The sequence below is a fragment of the Amborella trichopoda genome, chromosome 8, assembly GCF_054954075.1.
Source record: "Amborella trichopoda isolate Santa Cruz 75 chromosome 8, AtrichopodaSantaCruz75HAP2 v2.0, whole genome shotgun sequence".
Lineage (NCBI taxonomy): Eukaryota > Viridiplantae > Streptophyta > Magnoliopsida > Amborellales > Amborellaceae > Amborella > Amborella trichopoda.
The window spans coordinates 39,487,206-39,505,362 of NC_142343.1; the positions used below are offsets into that span (position 1 = coordinate 39,487,206).

At 35.5% G+C, this 18,157-nt stretch overlaps 1 protein-coding gene across 4 annotated transcripts; it reads right to left on the bottom strand.

The window, feature by feature from the left end:
- Positions 1-279: 279 nt before the first annotated feature.
- Positions 280-12,597, bottom strand: LOC18433485 (large ribosomal subunit protein uL22y). Of its 4 annotated transcripts, none has more exons than XR_016061600.1 (8): positions 12,561-12,597; positions 12,324-12,360; positions 12,038-12,078; positions 4,983-5,193; positions 4,470-4,572; positions 4,280-4,347; positions 864-950; positions 280-663 (listed from the first exon to the last, which is right to left on the bottom strand). XR_016061600.1 is itself a non-coding variant. In XM_011624740.3 (8 exons), exons 1-7 carry the CDS (start codon positions 12,561-12,563, stop codon positions 891-893), a joined length of 543 nt encoding a protein of 180 aa, XP_011623042.1. In that variant the 5' UTR covers positions 12,564-12,597; the 3' UTR covers positions 280-663; positions 864-890. The 4 variants fall into 4 exon arrangements, 3 of the variants coding, with proteins under 3 accessions (XP_011623042.1, XP_088731052.1, XP_006843636.1); XM_011624740.3 differs by having other exon boundaries at positions 4,963-5,193; XM_088874926.1 differs by having other exon boundaries at positions 280-950.
- Between the last annotated feature and the right edge of the window lie 5,560 nt (positions 12,598-18,157).

Consider the following 18,157-nt stretch of genomic DNA (forward strand, 5'->3'; position numbering starts at 1 on the left):
TATATATATATATATATATATATATATATATATATATATATATATATATATATATATTTATTTATTTATTTTTCTTTTTTTTCTTGTAATATACAAGCCAAATTTTATTTTAGTTCAATTTGTAAAACAAGATTGTAATTCAAGTAGGAATATGCATTTCAACGATTCGATTAATATCTAATTTCTGGGAACACAACTTCTACTACTATTCACTTTAGGTGACCACTTTGGATTTTTCATACACGCGCAGATTCCAAGTTTCTTAGTCCTTTACTTGGATTGAGCTGGAAACATAACTTATACTATTATTCATTTTAGGTGACAACCTGTTGTTAGATTTTACACACAGATTCCAAGTTTCTCAGTCCTCTACTTGGATTTAGAGAGAGAGATTCCAAGTTTCTTAGTCCTCTACTTGGATTTAGAGAGAGAGAAAGAGAGAGGGTCCAAGTTTCTCAGTCCTCTACTTGGATTTAGAAGTTTCTCAGTCCTCTATTTGGATTGAACTCTGACGAAAGAGTCCATTGGACGGGCTGAGTCTAACATTTCCTACTTCTGTAAGGGTAGCAGAGGAAGGCATACGACTTCCTCCCAAAGAACAAAATAGCGGGTACTGCTGCCATTTTTTGACCATCCATGCCACCCAAGCAACTCCTTCAACACCTGCTCCGTAATGAAACCAACACACTTCGAGAAACAAACAAACATCTCTCTCTGACCCAAAAATAAGAGTTATGGCTCCAAAAAACAAAATTGACATTTCTAGGAAGACAAATCACTGAATGAACCACTATCCATAACGTCAAGCCAACCCTATCAAGAAAATAGAACTACAGGCAAATTTGAAAACTAAGAAACAAAACCTGACTCTCTCTCTCTCTCCGTACTCCTCAAGATGAAGCCCCACTGCGAAGTTTCTTTGTCTTCTTGGGCACCACTTGAGTTTCCGCCTGCAACCACACACACAAAATTATGGTATGCAAATGCAATCATAATAAGAAATCATTAACATAACATGGCAGTGCACTGTGACTCGTCCGAGTCGACTTGACTCAGGCAAGTTACTCAGACACTCAACCAGTACAGTGCACACTTGTATTACCAAGTATGCCATTTTCATTCAAACAGCGCCCAAATGGCCTGTTGGCTAGTATGTACGCTTCGTTGGCCTCACGTTCAAGGTTCAAATCCCCTCAGACACCACCTATCATTTTTTTATTAAAAAAACTAGGCATCATTAAAGTAAGGTTCAACAGGGTTAATTAAAAGAAATACATCCCCTCAGACACCACCTATCATTTTTTTAATCAAAAAAACTAGGCATCATTAAAGTAAGGTTCAACAGGGTTAATTAAAAGAAATACAAGGTCATTAGAGTAAGGGGGTTCAAAAATAATATATATGGGCATGGTTCGATCCCTCAACTTTTTGTTGAGGATCCATGTCATTTAACTAGTGTACTCCATGTGGGTGTTGTCCCACCCCATGTGAATGATGTCACACCCTCCTAATGACAAAAAGTCTCCTTACAAAAAAATATTCCATGTACAAAACAAAAGTATATAAGTGTCCAAAATTTGTTGAGTACAATTATAAAATCCTCTATAATGCAAGCACCCTAACATTAACTTGGCTCGGCCAATGTACAAGTACTGAATTATTTCTCTTTTTTTTTTTTTTTCCTTAATATGGATTGGACTTGGTTACTTGGACTTGCCTGAGTAACTTGGCTCGAACAATGGACGAGTCACTTGGCCGACTCGAGTGCCCTTACCTTGTAACACGATGGAATTTCGAAAGCCTATCTATTGAGGTCATCACCTTGATCAAACGTGTTCAGGTCATAACATTGTCATGTGGGTCATCACAGGCCCCCTGATAATTAAATTGAACGGCGCTAAGGAAAGCGGACCGCACCAAAAATATCATTTAATTTAACTGAATGTCCCCTCTCCTTGCATGCTGCCCAATCCACGAATTGGATAGTGATGACCATTTTTTGTCAAGGTTTGGTGATAGCCAAACTCACCACTCCTATCTTTTTCCCTAAGGGGCATGTTTATTATTAAACACTGCTAAAATGTATAGTGAAGTTGTGTCGGGCTCACTACTAGTACCACTTTCCCATGAAACAAACATGGGAAAGCAGTGTGGTCAATAGAAAATCTCCCTTGGAGAGCGATTTCTGTTTTAACAAACGTGCCCAGAAATATTTATGTTTTCCAAGACTCCAATGTTCTAGAAAGATTATGGAAAAGTTTATGGTGCATTCCCCACTGAAAATCCATCTTAGAGATGGAAGTAGGATTTGAAAAGCATCCCAACTGATTCCTTATTCACTTCCGCTTTAGATCCATAACTATGCAGCTCAAAAATAGCTCAAATCCGAAGAACTGTTAGGAATAAGTATGAACAGCAAAAATAAAAATAAAAAATCAACAATAAAGTCAAATCATTTTTTGTTTTTTTCATATTCATGATTATGGAAGTCAAGATTATCAACCTATGAAATTTTAGATCCAAATCTCTATGCTTTACTTTTGGAAGGAGACTGGATTTAACTAGGAGTGTAGGCTCACACTGAAAACTTCATTCTCATAGTACTTGGGTAAAAGGCAAAGGCGATTTCTTGGGAGGCAATAAAAGAACCTTAATGACTTCTATACCAAGCGATCAAAGAGAGGTAACCTTTAAGTCACCTTTTAGGTAATGACAAAGGTGATCTTCAATAGAGAAATGGGTATTGAAAACAGAGTGTGGCATGCACTCCTAGAGTTGAAATTTTCTGACAGGTTGCAAGAGATATATTTCTTCTAAACTTAAACAATAATCTTCATTGATATAAAAGATATTACTTAGCGAAGCTGTGGACGAACCGAACCACATAAATCTTGTGTTTTCTATGATGTGCCCTTCTTTTTTGTCTTGATTTTCTATGGTTGTATTTGCACTATTTCGAAACTAGCCGATTATGCACACGATCTTAGTTAGGATTCTGGTATATATGGCTCCTATTTACACATGCAAGTGGATCCTCAAAACTGATCAATTATTTACTAGCTCAGACTCCTGACCAGATCTTAGAATTCAAATCAAAACATGAAACCAAATCCACATTAGTGCAAAAACTCAATGTACCAGCAACCATGACAGAAGAACAAAAGAACCCAAGGACAAGGTGTTAAACAGAGAAAAAGTCTATGTTTACAATGAAGGAGAACACATGATGAAGTTAGACTCGTACATAGGTTGAGATGAAAAACTACGAGGCAAAGAAGTTGGCCAAATTTTCACAATGAGTTCTTCAAGATGGAAAGACAAAAAAGATCTATCCAATGAAGGTCAAAGAAGCTAGCAATGTGATTTTGCATGAAGGTGGAGATGTAAGATTTGATAATAGCCAAGATCACAACTCCTAGGTTAGCCTAGAAAAGTTGAGGGCATCATGGGTTTCTTGGAAGAAAGATACCATAATGATTGATAATAAGGGGATTAAAGAAAGGTAACAACCAACCTTTTAGGTTAAATCTTTGGGTCACCCTATTGGGTCATGAGAAAGGAGATCCAAGTGAGACGTGGGTATGCAAGAGAGAGGGAGGCATGATCTCATAGAAAGAGGATATGTTCACCTAGGTTTTAGGGTTGTCTACTCTCTAGCTCTAGAAAGAAAATCTATCAATTGCTTTCAAGATTATCTTCCAGGACAGCTGTGCCAGTGAAAAAGGGGGAGATCGATTGGCAGAGCATTAGTCAATGGGGAGACTGGATTCTAGACATGAGGAATGGCAGGGTCTGTCAATAATTTGAGGGAGGAACTTCTCTTGTAATTCTAAACTATAATTTTCATTGAGATGTGCACTTTAACTTATGCAAGCATAGACCTATCCTCTTTAGGATGAACAATGTAACTCTCATATTTTTGTGGTGTGTCCTTTTTTTTTTTTTTTTCACTCGTATGGCTGTATTCGCCTCTTTTGCATCTAACCAACAATGTACATAATCTTTAGAGTGCATTGGTCTATGGGGATCTTGTTTCCACACGTAAGTGGGTCCTAAGAACATCACCCTTACAGCCATGCCTGCTATAATGATCATTTGAATGATAACACATTGGATTGGTTGGCAATAGAGAATGTTTGTCCTCATTTACATTCATCACAAACGAACGTTTTACGCATAGTGATGACCCAATGGGACTATGTTTGTTCATTCTATTATAGCACAGTTTCAGAATAATTAAGCTTGAAATAGAACAGATTCATTGAATGGGAGTTCTTACCTCTTTCTTAACAGAGGCGTCCTTTTCGGACAATATCAACTCAATATGGCAAGGAGACGACATGTAAGCTGCATTCATCAAAATAACTCATGTCCCTCAAATCCACATATTAACATGTCTCACTCAAAATTTGAAAGGAAACGGTATATAGAACCTAGAACGGTGGGCAGGAAACAACAACAAAACTTACGGTTGATCCTTCCATGGGCACGGTAAGTTCGGCGCCTCTGCTTCTGGGCTTGATTCACCTGGATGTGCGATATGCACAGTGTATCCACATCCAAGCCTTTCACCTGCAAATCAGAAACACATGAAATCAATGGAAGATGAATGAACCTCCTGTAGTCATTAGAAAAGTGCAGGCCATATGAGTGTGTGCGTGTGAGAGAGAGAGAGAGAACATTACAATCAGCAGAAGAGAGCATTGTTTGCTGCTTTCATTTCAAAAGTGCAGATCAAGGAGGCAAAACATCGAAGTCAATAGAACATGAATGTTTCTGTTATATTTGTAAACGATGTGTGTGTGTTCATGAGAGAGAGAGAGAGAGAGAACGAAGTCAATAGAACATGAATGTTTCTGTTATATTTCAAAAGTGTAGACTGTGTGTGTGTGTGTGTGTGAGAGAGAGAGAGAGAGAGAGAGAGAATTGGAGAAGGAAGGGTTGCAAAACTAGAGCGCATACATCTGCATTACTCTCAGCACCTTTGAGCAAGTTCAAAATGAACTTCGCAGACTTGACAGGCCAACGCCCTTGCCCATTTGGATGGCGGTTCTTTGCTTGAGCAGTGCGCCCAACACCGCTACAAAAACGCTGGAAAGGAATCGCCTGCTTGTGAGCAAGAACACCCTCCAAATACCTCTTAGCCTTGGCCAATGGCAGCTTCCTGATGGCATGGGCTGTCTCCCTTGTGTTCTAGAGAAATAAAACCACCCATGCTCAACAATAAATCCATAAAAAGCGAAAAAAAAAACTGAGCACAAAAAAAATCAACTGATCAAGAGATTCTCATGGTAAATTGAATTGCCAATATAGACTTAATATGGCAAAATTTGCTCAGAAATATTTTCTCGAAACCTTGATGATGTTAAAATGATTCGAATGATGAAAATTCTGTTAAAATGATAGTGTAGTATAGCGTCCATCATGGACTCATGGCACAGTGAAGTACATTATCACTTATGAAAAGTAGTCAAGGTAAAAATTTGTAGGGAAAGTATCAATATAAAGAGTAAGGAGTTTTACCCTTTCCAAAATCATTCAGGGGGTCAAAACGCCCCAATTAGCATAAGAGCTACAAAGTTCACTTTTTAGTTTTTCATTTCACTTGGGTACCTCCTCAGAAAATATATTCAAAAATACCCAAATTGCGCTTGTTCAAGGTTGGAAGCCTTGATCAGTAGGGAAATTTAAATAATTGACGCACCCAGACGTTGTTTGGTTGGGGCCTCTTAGGTGGGTCAAATTACTAAAAAGCCCCTAGTTGTTCAAGGTTCCCAACCCTGAACAGGGCAATTTGGATCTCTAATGATGAGTGGCTTGTTAGTGGTTTCTTGTAGCTAACGAGTCGTGGCTTGTTAGCCACAAACAATTATTGATATAGTTTTCCAAGTCCAAACAACAAGGTAGCCTCCAACTCCCCTTATCCACAATTTAACCACTGGATGAGAAAGATACTTCTCTCCAAACAAATTCAGCATCTAGGTGCATCAGACTCTTAAGACTGAAGATGGTATCATCTCTACAAAACCCCAATTTCTAACAATGAGTCTCAATTGCCCGCAGTACGTACGCTATAACCTCTTCCACAGTCTTCTTTAATACCCCGCTCAAGGAGTCATGATAGGAAGGGCCTTTATACCCCATGTCTATGAATGGCACTGCATCCAATATATGCTCGAAATAGACGGAGTTAAGGGCATTGAAAGGAATAGGATAATGATACAATTTGGTGGTGAAGTTCCCAAACCTATATGATTTTGCTGTCCGAATTCTCAGCCAAAATTGTAGTGCAAGTGGGAATGAGAGGAATTTGAGTGTTTGGCAATGCACCCACACTGACAAGCCAAATAGGTTGGAGCACAAAGGGCTAAATGATTTGGTTTTTGGTTTCCTAATGTGTATCTATTAATTGTAAAGTTCTAGTGTTCTTAGTTATATATATATATGTCTAAATCTTAGGGATGTTATGTTGTAGGACTGATAGCAAACAATATCTTTGGACCCAATTGACCTGGAGATGATCAATACATTGGAAGAATGGGTCATTGAGAAAGAGATGCCCACTCTTGAAGGTGTTCTTTCTTTTTTAGAGAAGTTCACTATAATTGCATTAATAATTAGTAAAGACTATAAGGTGATAAAAAAGTATGGTGACCCCACAGGGTCACTCTATACAAGCCCAAAAGGAACGAAAAAGTACAATGGGGAAAAAACTATTCAGAGGGTCTTCAGAGATGAGGTGGGCACACAAAAACTAGTTCCCCACAGGTGAGTTGGAGGCAGCCCCTTCCTTTGCCAAAGCATCATCCTCTGAATTGGCTTCTCTGCAAACGTGGGTCCAAGTGGTACTACAATTCCTAGTTCGATGCACTATTTCTTCGAAAATGTCATCAAAACACCACGGCTAAGATGAGCAATTTGATGCCCAGGAGATAATATTCTTGGCGTCTCCTTCAACTACTAGATTTGGACTCCAAAAAGGAGGTAAAATTGGATGGAGATGGAATCACCACATAAGTAAAATTTAAGTAAATAATTTTATATTTTAAGCTTTTATGCACTTTAAGCATGTAACTGTGCATCTTAATAGAAATGTTTTTATATAAGGTTGCAACCTTAAAATGTAGAATTTCTCCAAAGAAACAACCTTAAAATGTAGAATTAAAGTGTACCTCAAAAATCCATCGAAAAGGCTGTTTTGATTTTGGAAAACCCTTGAATTGATATACGAATATGAAAAAGAAATCATTTCGAATCCCAAAAATAGTGCATCTTGCGACACATTAGCTGGACTGTCCATTTTTAAGATTTCCATATATTATAGATCTAATTGATTTGAGCTATTTTTTAGTTAAAATTTTATAATTAGAGATGAAAAATAAATTATTAGCTCATCCTAAGAATTTTTTACACCATAATTGTATCTAATGATAAAATTGGAGGTGCCCCTTACTTTGATTGTCTAAGGTTGCCACGTTATTCAAAGCACACTCATCTTAATAATACGTAAACTTTCTCATAGGTGTAGAAAATGACGATGATGATTTAGAGGTCAATATTGAGGAAACCAACGATGAGAAAGGAGATGGAAATGAAGTTGATGAAGAAGACTGCTAATTATTTTTTATGCTTTTATTATATCACTTGAATTTTGTAATATTGTAATGGTAACAAGCTTTTAAGGCCCATGAGTTGCAGATTTTAAGGTTGTGGACTTGTGGTTTTGTACGTTTGTTTAGTCTCGACTTATGATTGTTATTCATTACTAACGATTTACTTGTTGCCTAATGAGTTATTTTTTCTCCTAAATTTTTTTGCATTTTTCTTATTTCTTAGATTTTTTACTATTTTTCCATAATTTCATTTATTTTCATATCTTTTCCTTATTTTACTATTTTATAAATTTTAAATTTATTAGACCGATCGGACAGTTGGACCGGTCCAGTTCGACTGGTCGAATCAAACAAGTGATGTCACTGGTTTGGTCTCAGGTCTGATCCCAAAAACATTGCAATTAAATCCAGCAATTCAAAATCAACAATATCGTGATTAAATATTATCTACTACTGAAAATAGCTTTACAAGACCAAAATACACAAAAAATGTGACAATCATGGATACGAAATAATGTTAGCTGAGGGCAGAAAAGCAAACCGAAAAAAAATCTAAAACCCTAAAAAAAACCTATAGAACTTTGAGATAACAAAATATTGGTAGGGAAAACCCAAACCGAAAAAAATATAGGGGTGATTGAGGAAAGGCAAGATAGTGTACCTTGATGCAAGCAATCTGAATGCTAACTCTGATTAGAGTACTTTTATATCCACCATAGCTCCCGCGAATACCCCAATTTTTCCTCCATGACAATAAGAGCTACAACATCCTAAGAAACACTCAATTTTTTTGTGCTCTTACTTGGGTAAGAAGATGATGGTTATTAGATGGAGAATAGAGCTATGAGAAGAAAATAAAGAACAGAGTGAAAAAAGGAGCCCTAAAAATGGCAAAATAGGGAAGAATTGTTGGGTGGGGCTTTGGTGTCTGCTCAGAGAGGAGAGATTCGAAAGAGGTGGAGGAGAGAAAGGAGGTCTTCAAATGGTGAGGAGAGAAAGACAGAGGTCGTAGAAAGAGAGATCAATGGGTAGCTTGCTACTATAAAGGCATGATTTCGGATAAGCATGCTTTGCTCATGCTTTTTTTTTTTTTGTGACATTAGGAATTGGGGCCTTGTGGGAAGAGTCATATCCCGGATATATACCCCATTTCCGTACCAAACACAATTTATAGTCTTGAACCTAATATATGCAAAAATGTGTTGCATACCCTAGGATAAGCGATCCATTAGGGTTTCACAGGATCAGTATCACAAATCCAATCGCATCTGATTGAACAAGTTTTTACATGTGCAGTAGTGATTCTTGTCTCTAATCATACCTGGACTCCAAGCAATCATAAACCTGCCAAAAATTTCAGTCTACAAATAGGTATCCATAAAATTAGGAAACTAAAGCCTCCTATCATGAAAAGGAAGTCACTTAATATAAAGAAACCTAATCAACTAAGGAGACAAACTCAAAAATTACAAAACTACTTCTAGAAGATAAAATAAAAAAATAACTAAAATCCTAGACCTAGTTAAACCTTAAATTAGCATTCGTTTCCTCACCAAACAAAATAACCTTATTTGAATGCCAAAACAATTGAATTAGGGAAAAAGGATAATGATAGTAGTCATAGATCTTCAAAAATTCTTGGAAGCGAAGCGCTTTGAATCACTCCAAACAGACCTCCTAGTAAAAAGTAAAGCCTTCCAAAAGCGGTCTGTGTCTAGTATCATTGAAGAAAAACCTCAAAACTTGAGACAACAAGTTTTACAGTCCCATGATTTGTGGTTGTTAAGAGGAATAACACGAGGGAAATACATGTGTTATGGAAAAAGGCATTAGGTGACCAGAGTCAGGGTCAAGTAGAAACTCCTAAGGAGCATAAAATGAATCTCGTGCACAACAAGCACAATGTCACAGGGAGGAAATCCTGGTCGCCCAAGACATTGGTTGCTATGAATCTCAACATTCACAAGCACTGGACAAACAACCACATGGCCGACACAAAACCATTGCTTGAGGTTGAGACACAAGCATATTTCGTCGTATAATTAACCATTATTCGTGATGTACTAAAAGTACAAAAAAACTGAGAGGTATACATTAAGGGAAGGAAGGGGGCTGGGGGGAAGGGAGGAAAGTGATGAAGATGACAACCTAAAGGTCAAAGAAATGTATAGTTTGGGTAAACCACGCTACTTGCAACTAAAACTCTCTAACAATGTAAGCGCATTGAGCACCCTGCTTGGCTACTTGATCTACTTCACTATTTGCCTCCCAAAATTATGTTGAAAAGATAGTTAACCTATTCTCAAAAAATAAAAAACGTTGAAAAGATATCTCATGTGTGCATGCGAAAAGCATGCTCTCCTCAAAATAATTCAGCCACAATACATGATAGTTGCTTTTCACCCCAAGCCCATGTAATCATACATATTTTGAGAGTCCCCTACCAATACCTGGATTTGGGAAGCAGGATGACTCTCTTAGGCCAGTAAAGAGGGCCAACTCTCTGCTGTCATGGAAGCACAGATGCCCAGTGGTCTAGAATTGGTCATCCTCTTGCCACCCATGCTATCTCCAATTATACCATTAAAACTACATGTAGCTGTCACTTCCAGAGGTGACTCCCATATGGCATTCCGTGTCACTATTGGACAAGTCCTATAGATCAGTCATAAATTGTGAGTCCCATGAATTTATCCAATCGTTGGGCCAATGATATGGCTCCTTCTCAAGTCTTCTCAGAGAACACTTCCTCATCCCCCCTATTTCCATTAGAAATAGCAAAATTGATTATTACATTCCTTCCAAATGCTCCAAAGTCCAAATAATAGTGATGGAGCATAATCTGCATAAAATACGCCCTATAGGAATGGCAATAGGAGTTCTCAAACCACTTAGCAACTGGTCAGCCAATGACCACATCACTCAAAAAAGAATTCAAGATCTGAGTAACCTTCCTTCAATTCTTTTTGAGACCAACATTACTCAATTTCCATAAGGCTATGTCTGTGTCATACCTGACTTCAATAAAACTTCCAATAATAGTGATCCACATAGGCATAAATCCCCTTGTAACTGACTACTGGTGCTCCCACTTAATTATCCAGTATTCTTTAAGTCTTATCCCTAAACTCCAAAATATTTGATTCTTCATAACAAGATTTTTGGACCTGGTTTCTCCACCTTTGATGAAATGAGTTATTGGTTCCAAATTGATTATATAATGTAAAGGTGAAGCTATTTGGGAATTCGAAAAGGTACGAAGCTTGTCTACATCTAGTTGCACCTTGCACAAGGTTATAAGTAGAAGCATGGAATCAACATTGATGGTTTTTGCCCCTATTGTGAAGATGACTAAAAACATTTTTTGGGAAATTACCACAAGGAGAAAGCATAAGACACGTTTTCTATTATTTTCTTTCTTGAAAGAATAAATAGTGTAAGAAAAGTTAGGCATCACTTTTTCTAGTTATAGGATAACTATATCACCATGTCCATCATGCCCAGACTTCATCTCTCATATCTATGAATCTTTTATTAACCATTTTACATATACTCCATCAACTCAAACAAACATGGCAAAAAGTAAACTCCAATTCATTATCAGGAAAGAATAGAACTTTTGTTTCAATAATTCAGGAAGCACTAGTCTTGGATAGTTTGTATTGGTCATTACAATGTTGAAGGAAGTCGTCGTTTGTATACCAAAAGCAGAAATAAACACCTGGTGAGTGTATTGTGGATTAAAAAATCCAATTCAAGACTAGGACTGCTCCACATATATAGACATTAACCAATTTCCAATCAAACCAAAACACATCATGAAAATTCTGAAAATCATAATGTACATTTTTCCAATCAAAACCAAAACGCATCATGAAATTCCTAGAAATCATAATTTATGTTCTAACTACTTCATTCATTTAATCAGACAAGCCATTGATCTTATGAGATGTTTACTAATGTGGGTGTCTGGTCCATGTGATACTTGTTAGCAGCGATTACATGCAAACCCCACCAGATTAATCCACTTATGTTGCAAAACTGTAACTGTATTTTATACACTTCAATTAATAAATGGTATATATAAACTATACGTGCTCTATAAGTGCAGTGAATTAATAAAGAACTGTTGCAATTTATATCAATGCAATAAAGAAAACCTCTCCTGATCAAAACCATTCCACTTCAATCTACTCAAGCATATTAGCAGAGAATAATAATAAAAATCAAGGATTTGAAGACTAAACTAAGCATAAATGTCCCTAAAATAACCAACAACCTTACCTTCGTCTAAGAAAAAATCTACATACCATCAGAGAGTAAACATTAATGTTACCATCCCTTTAACAAAAAATCTGCTTAATATCAAAGAAATTACAAGTTATTGCCATGATCAGAGTAATCCATTTACCATTTCCACATACCTTAAAGTGAACCCTTAGGTCGGACCCTCTGGCCTTGCAGGCTGCCATCACATAACACTATTTACATTAGAAAAACAAATGCCCATAGAAACACCGGGAAAGCACCAATTTCAGAAACCACACCAGGGATTCAAAAAAAAAGAAAAGGAAAAACTGAAGTTTGTAATCATGCGAGAACACATATACTGAAACACGAATTAGATCCCGGATCTAGAGAAAGTGAAAAATTACAGTTTTTCAGAAGGAAAGATATGTTCAAGAAGAGAACACAGAGTAGAAGGATTACATTTCGTAGGGTTGTCTGGCTCCCTAGAATACTTCACCTGGATTCCAAAACACGAATTGATATTAAAAGATTTCAAGAGAGAGAAAGAGAGAAACACGAATTGATATTAAAAGATTTCAAGAGAGAGAGATTAATTCATTTCAGGAGAGAGACAGGAAATAAAAGATTTCAGTAGAGAGAGAGAGAGGAGAGAGGCATGAACTAATAGATTTCAGAAGAGAGAGAGAGCGAGAGAACCATTGCTGAAGCTGAAAAAAAGGCCAAGGGCTAAAGTGCACGCATCAGTATGGCTGTCCTCCATATATAACCATATGAAACAAGAACATGTGAACAACATGTAGTAATACAAACAGTTAGTTGGACGGTGATCGAAGGAAGTGGGCCATTGGAAAAGTGACGTGGGCCGTAGGATAGGTCCTCTCTCTCTCCATCGCCATCGAATTCAACGATGACGGTGATGTGCCTCATGGCTCGATGAGATGTGGTCATGAGGATGAGGACGAGGACTTAATGACCTATGCTATGAAAATGTTTTCGTGAAACACATTTCATATGAAAGAACTTTCTTAGGTCAGGAGGTATGGCAGTTTTCGTGAAACAAATTTCATATGAAAGAACTTTCTTATGTCTGGAGGTACGGCAGTTTTTTCACACCAGTTAGTCCATTTTATGGTAAATTATTCTGCCTATTGATGTGACAGTTTTTCACACCAATTAGTCTATTTTATAGGAAATTATTCTGCCGATTGGTATGAAATACCTATGTGCCTCTTAAGATGGGCAAGTTCTTTTATATGAAAATTGTCTTATAAAATCTTTTTCACAGCAACCGAACATAGGAAATGGTTAAAATAAGCCCTACGATTTATGGAAAACAGTAAAAAGTCTCACCTCAAAATTCACCAATAATTGTAGTTCCAATGTCGGAAAACTTTCAAATCGACCAACCCGACCTTGATTGTTATAGCTATGAAAAGAAAAAAAAAAAAAGATTTCAAGGGTTTAACATAGTGTATATTGTAACACATTATCTAGATTGTTCATCTTCAAATATTCACAGATTTGCAGGATTTTTACCATTTTTTGAACTATAAATTTCATAATCGATGGTGAAAATTGATTTTAGAACCATAATAGAGATTTTTCATTAATTTCATATGCCTAAAGTATTTTAGGAACGAGGTTCATAAAGCATAGCCTTATAAAAACTACATCGGCTAAAAATCATCACCATTCAAAAAGGATGACATTGTATAAGTGCCCTCCTTATACGAAATAAGCAGGACCTCTAAAATTTGCCTAGAGATGTAGTTCCATTTCAAAAACCTTATGATGGCTTGAAAATTTATTTTTATCTCTAGTTATGAAATTGAAAATTTAAAAATACTACAAATAGAGCGTATCTAAAAAACACTTGAAGATGTTGAAAATATGATGCAGAGCAAACAAATTAATTTTTATTATTATTAGGATTTTTGAGTTTATCTTTTAACTCGAGAGTTGGAAGTGTGCAATGATAGGTGGGCATGAGTTGTATATGAATTGATGTTGATCAGTTAGTTTAAGAACGTAATTAGGATAAGGTTAAATATGGTTAGTTCACGAGTATAAATAGGATAAGGTTAAATTTAAGGGGTTTATCTTTTGGCAATGCGGCTATCTATTGAAGAGGGTTGGCTATGGGTAAACGTAGCTATCTATTGAAGGAGAAGGCGGCTATCTATTGAAGAGGGTCGGCTATCGGTAAAACGTAGCCATTTATTGAAGGAGAAAGCTTTGGCTAAAACATGGTTAGGTTAAGCAAGAGAAAAATAACGGGAGAGATAAAATATGAAAGTCCATTGTTTATCTTCTATCTTAAATTATTAGTCTATTTAAAGTGATATCTCTCTTAAATTTTTAGTCTATTTAAAGTGATATCTCTCTTAAATTTTTAGTCTATTTAAAGTGATATCTCCCTTCATTGTAATGGGTGAATGAGTTAATAAATTTCTTCTCATGAAGAGATTATTTTGGGGTGGATTCCCCCCGAGACTTTGAGAGATGAAATATTCTCTCAAACCTTTTCTTTTTTTTAATTATTCTCTCAAACTTTTTCTTTTTTTTAATTGGAGTGGATTCTCTCTCAGACCTTGAGAGGTAACATATTCTCTTCAACCTTTTCTTTTTTTTTATTGTTATTATTTTGGTTTATTTCTCTCTGCATTAATTTGCATCAAAATATATGGTCTATATCACATTGTTACAAGTCGCTCTCGAAGTCAAGATGATCGATTGGAAGGTTCTCCAACGTCGAAACATCATTTTCTAAATAAACATCTCAAGATCAAGATGATCAATTGGAAAGTTCTCCAACGTCAGAACACTCCCTTCTAGAGGATATTTGAGGTGTACCTTACTTCAATAAAACATACGCTATCAATCTTCGAAGGTAATTTTTATAAGGGCTTAGAATGAGGCAGTGAGGGGAAACCTACAGGTTGAGACACTTACCTCCATTTGTTTCATTGTAAGGGTGCACAAAGAAAACCTCATGCTTGCTACAAATATTGTGGATATGAAACCAATAATATCTCAACTTTAAAAGGGATTCTTTGCTCATTCTTGCATCACGTGATTGTATTCAAAGAAGGAAAACGGTTTGATAGGGCTGCAGTACACTTAAAACAAGTAAAGCGCCACATTGAAAATTACAAAATCTTGATCACATTAGCTTAAGCGCCACCTTGTAACTCATTGAAAATTACAAAATCTTGATCACATTAGCTTAAGCGCCACCTTGTAACTCATTGAAAATTACAAACCTTGATCACATTAGTGAAAGAACAAAAAAAAAAATTTAAAGCCCTAAAAATAGTGTACATTGCAACAAAATATCTAGGCTATCCATTTTGCCCTAAAAATAGATATTCATAGATCCACTTTGCCCTAAAAATAGGTATTCATAGATCAACATAATTTGTACCATGTTTTTTAGTTTCAATATTTATTATTGGTATTGGAAATTGATTTAGAGCCAAAGATTTATGTTGCCTGAAAGTCCTTTCCAGACAAGGATTTGAAGTGAAGTGTGGCTTTATTTTGCTTTGATAGAGCCTAGGCCTTATAAAAACTTCATCCTTCAAAGAATCACCTTAAACAAGGAAATTCTTACTAATATACTTATAGTTTACTATAATCGAAAAAAAAAACCCTAAATTTTCAAACCTACACTCTTTCTCACAATTTTTGTCTTTTTTTGGACCAAAATAACCTTCATAGTAATTTTTTTACCGTAAAGAACATTACGGTAATTAAAATACCGTAATAAGTTGAAGGAGTATTATGGTAATTAAAATACCATAATACCTTAAAGCAGTATTACAGTAATTTAATTACCGTAATAACATCACAGTAATTTAAATACCGTAATAAGTTGAAGGTGTATTACAGTAATTAAAATACCGTAATACCTTAAAGTAGTATTACGGTAATTTAATTTCTGTAATATTGCCCACGCCTCATTAAAAGAACACAAAAGACTTTCTACTCTCTCGGGAGTCTATTTTCTATTTACTTCCTCGACAAAAATCCATGCTAGCTGTATTTTTCAAATCTCAAATTTTTGGGATATAATCTCTACTACTTATAGAATAATTTCATCAAAAGAAATTTTCCAAGTAAATTCTTCTGTATATTGGAAAAACCTAACACTTCAAGATTGAATAGAAACTATCCAATTTCCAAAGAGCTAGATTTAAGTGTCATTGAAGCCACAATTCAATTCTTTCAAAAATAATTTAGTAATTTTTATATGGTTCTCAAAATTTTAAAACAAAAACATTCTTAAATAGGTGTTTTTGAGCGAGAGAGTAGATCTACATGGTGCTCCTATAAGAACATGGATTTTTTTAAAAAATACAGCTTCGAAGATGACTACCGTGAAGAGAGGATAGGGGTAGCCCTAATATTAGCTTCGGTTGGAAGCTTTTCAACCAATAGGGGTTTAGAAATGACCAAGAAAGTATTACGGTAATAAGAATACCATAAAGATTTATCCACATGTTACAGTAATTAAATTACCGTAATAATAATTCAAACTATTATCGTATTTAAATTGATGTAAAGTTTAAAATGTATTACGGTAAAAAGACTAGCATGACTGTCATTTTGGTCCAAAAAAAGCCGAAATTTGTGAGAAATGGTGTAGACGAGGTTTTGAAAAAGTTGGGGTTTTTTTTTTTTTTTTTCTGATTTTACTAAAATAAAGGCATATTAACGATAATTTTCCCTTAAACAATTATTGTTGACTATGCATCTCAGCTTCAATGATCCTTAATCATTGTAGTACTGATTTGATTGCAATCTTATCTACTATTCATGACACACAAGGACTTACCTCTAATTTAATCGAAGGCCTTAAATTACCAAAAAAAACTGCCATAAAAAATTGAGTTTGATGAGATCATCCTGAGAAGGACTCCAAACAACACAAATCCTTCTCTTCACAACTTCTTCAATGCTACAAATGAAATCAGAACTCAAAAACCGATGCATTCATTTCTTTCTGGCATTCAATTGATCATAGTCTCCATAATTTTTCTCTTCAAACAATCTATATCCCTAACAATCCCGTCTCTTTCCAAATTTCCCTTTAGAGTAACTTATATGAAAGCCTTCCATGTCAATTTCCCAACTATAGTAGTAAAGAAATATTGATTTGATCAACAATTTCAGTAGCATGTCATGCTATCGTACTCCCAAATTAAGACAAGCCAACATCCAGATTTCATAAATAAAAGGACACCTCAAAAAAAACGGTGTTCCTCATTCTCCTTATCCTATTTACAAAGGGACATGGTTTCTATGCAGCCAGTCTACATAATGTAGAATGCAAGCTTGGCAATAAATATATTTTTTAAATATAATTTGATCCTAATTTATTGAGAATATATAATCTTTAACATGGAGATCATGAATATGAAAGTAAAATAAAATAATTGAAAACGAGAAATAATAATTATATTAAAAAAACATTTAGACTGTTAGTTACAATTGTTTTTAGACGGACCACCTATTTGCATCCATCTTTAAGATGGATGCTTTATACCCTGAACCACATGTTGTAGAAATGTGGTCCAAGCCGCATAAAACAATTTTTCTTTACAAAGTATACACAATATTTCTTGTGACATTTTCCCTCCTTCTAAGATATTCAGCAATAAGGTTTTACAAGATTGGAAGCCACATAAATGGGTAATTTCCAAATTTTAGTAATTTTCACTAATTTGCATTTATGTCTATCATAAAACAACTTCATACACATTGGTTTTGCCGAAAACACACTATTTAATTGAGCTTCCGAAATCGTTTCATATATTTTTTTACATTTTTTGCATCTGTTTGACAAATTGGGAAATCACTGTATATGGGACTCTATTATATCTACCTTTTTGTATTGAGTCCACTTCTTGATGTTGCTACATCGCCTATCTTCAAATATCGATTTTCTTTTCTTAAAAAATAGCTTAGGATACTAGAGTTTTAGATAATACCCACAAAAAATAACTATTTCGGTCTTATGTATATATAGGAAAATGGTCGAGTTTAGAATGAAACTGGTTGTTCCACACCGTAAAACAACGATTCTCTACAGTAAAACGGCATATCAGACCACCGATTCACCAATCCGGACTGGTTTTTGGCAGGTTCATTGGATTTTCATGTATTTTTTCGCCGGTTCACTATTTTTTTCGCACAATAAAACGACGACCGCAGATTCACCGATCCGGACCAGTTTTTGGCTCAGAGAGAGAGAGAGTTCAAAAAGAGTAATTGATGAAAGTTTATGGGTT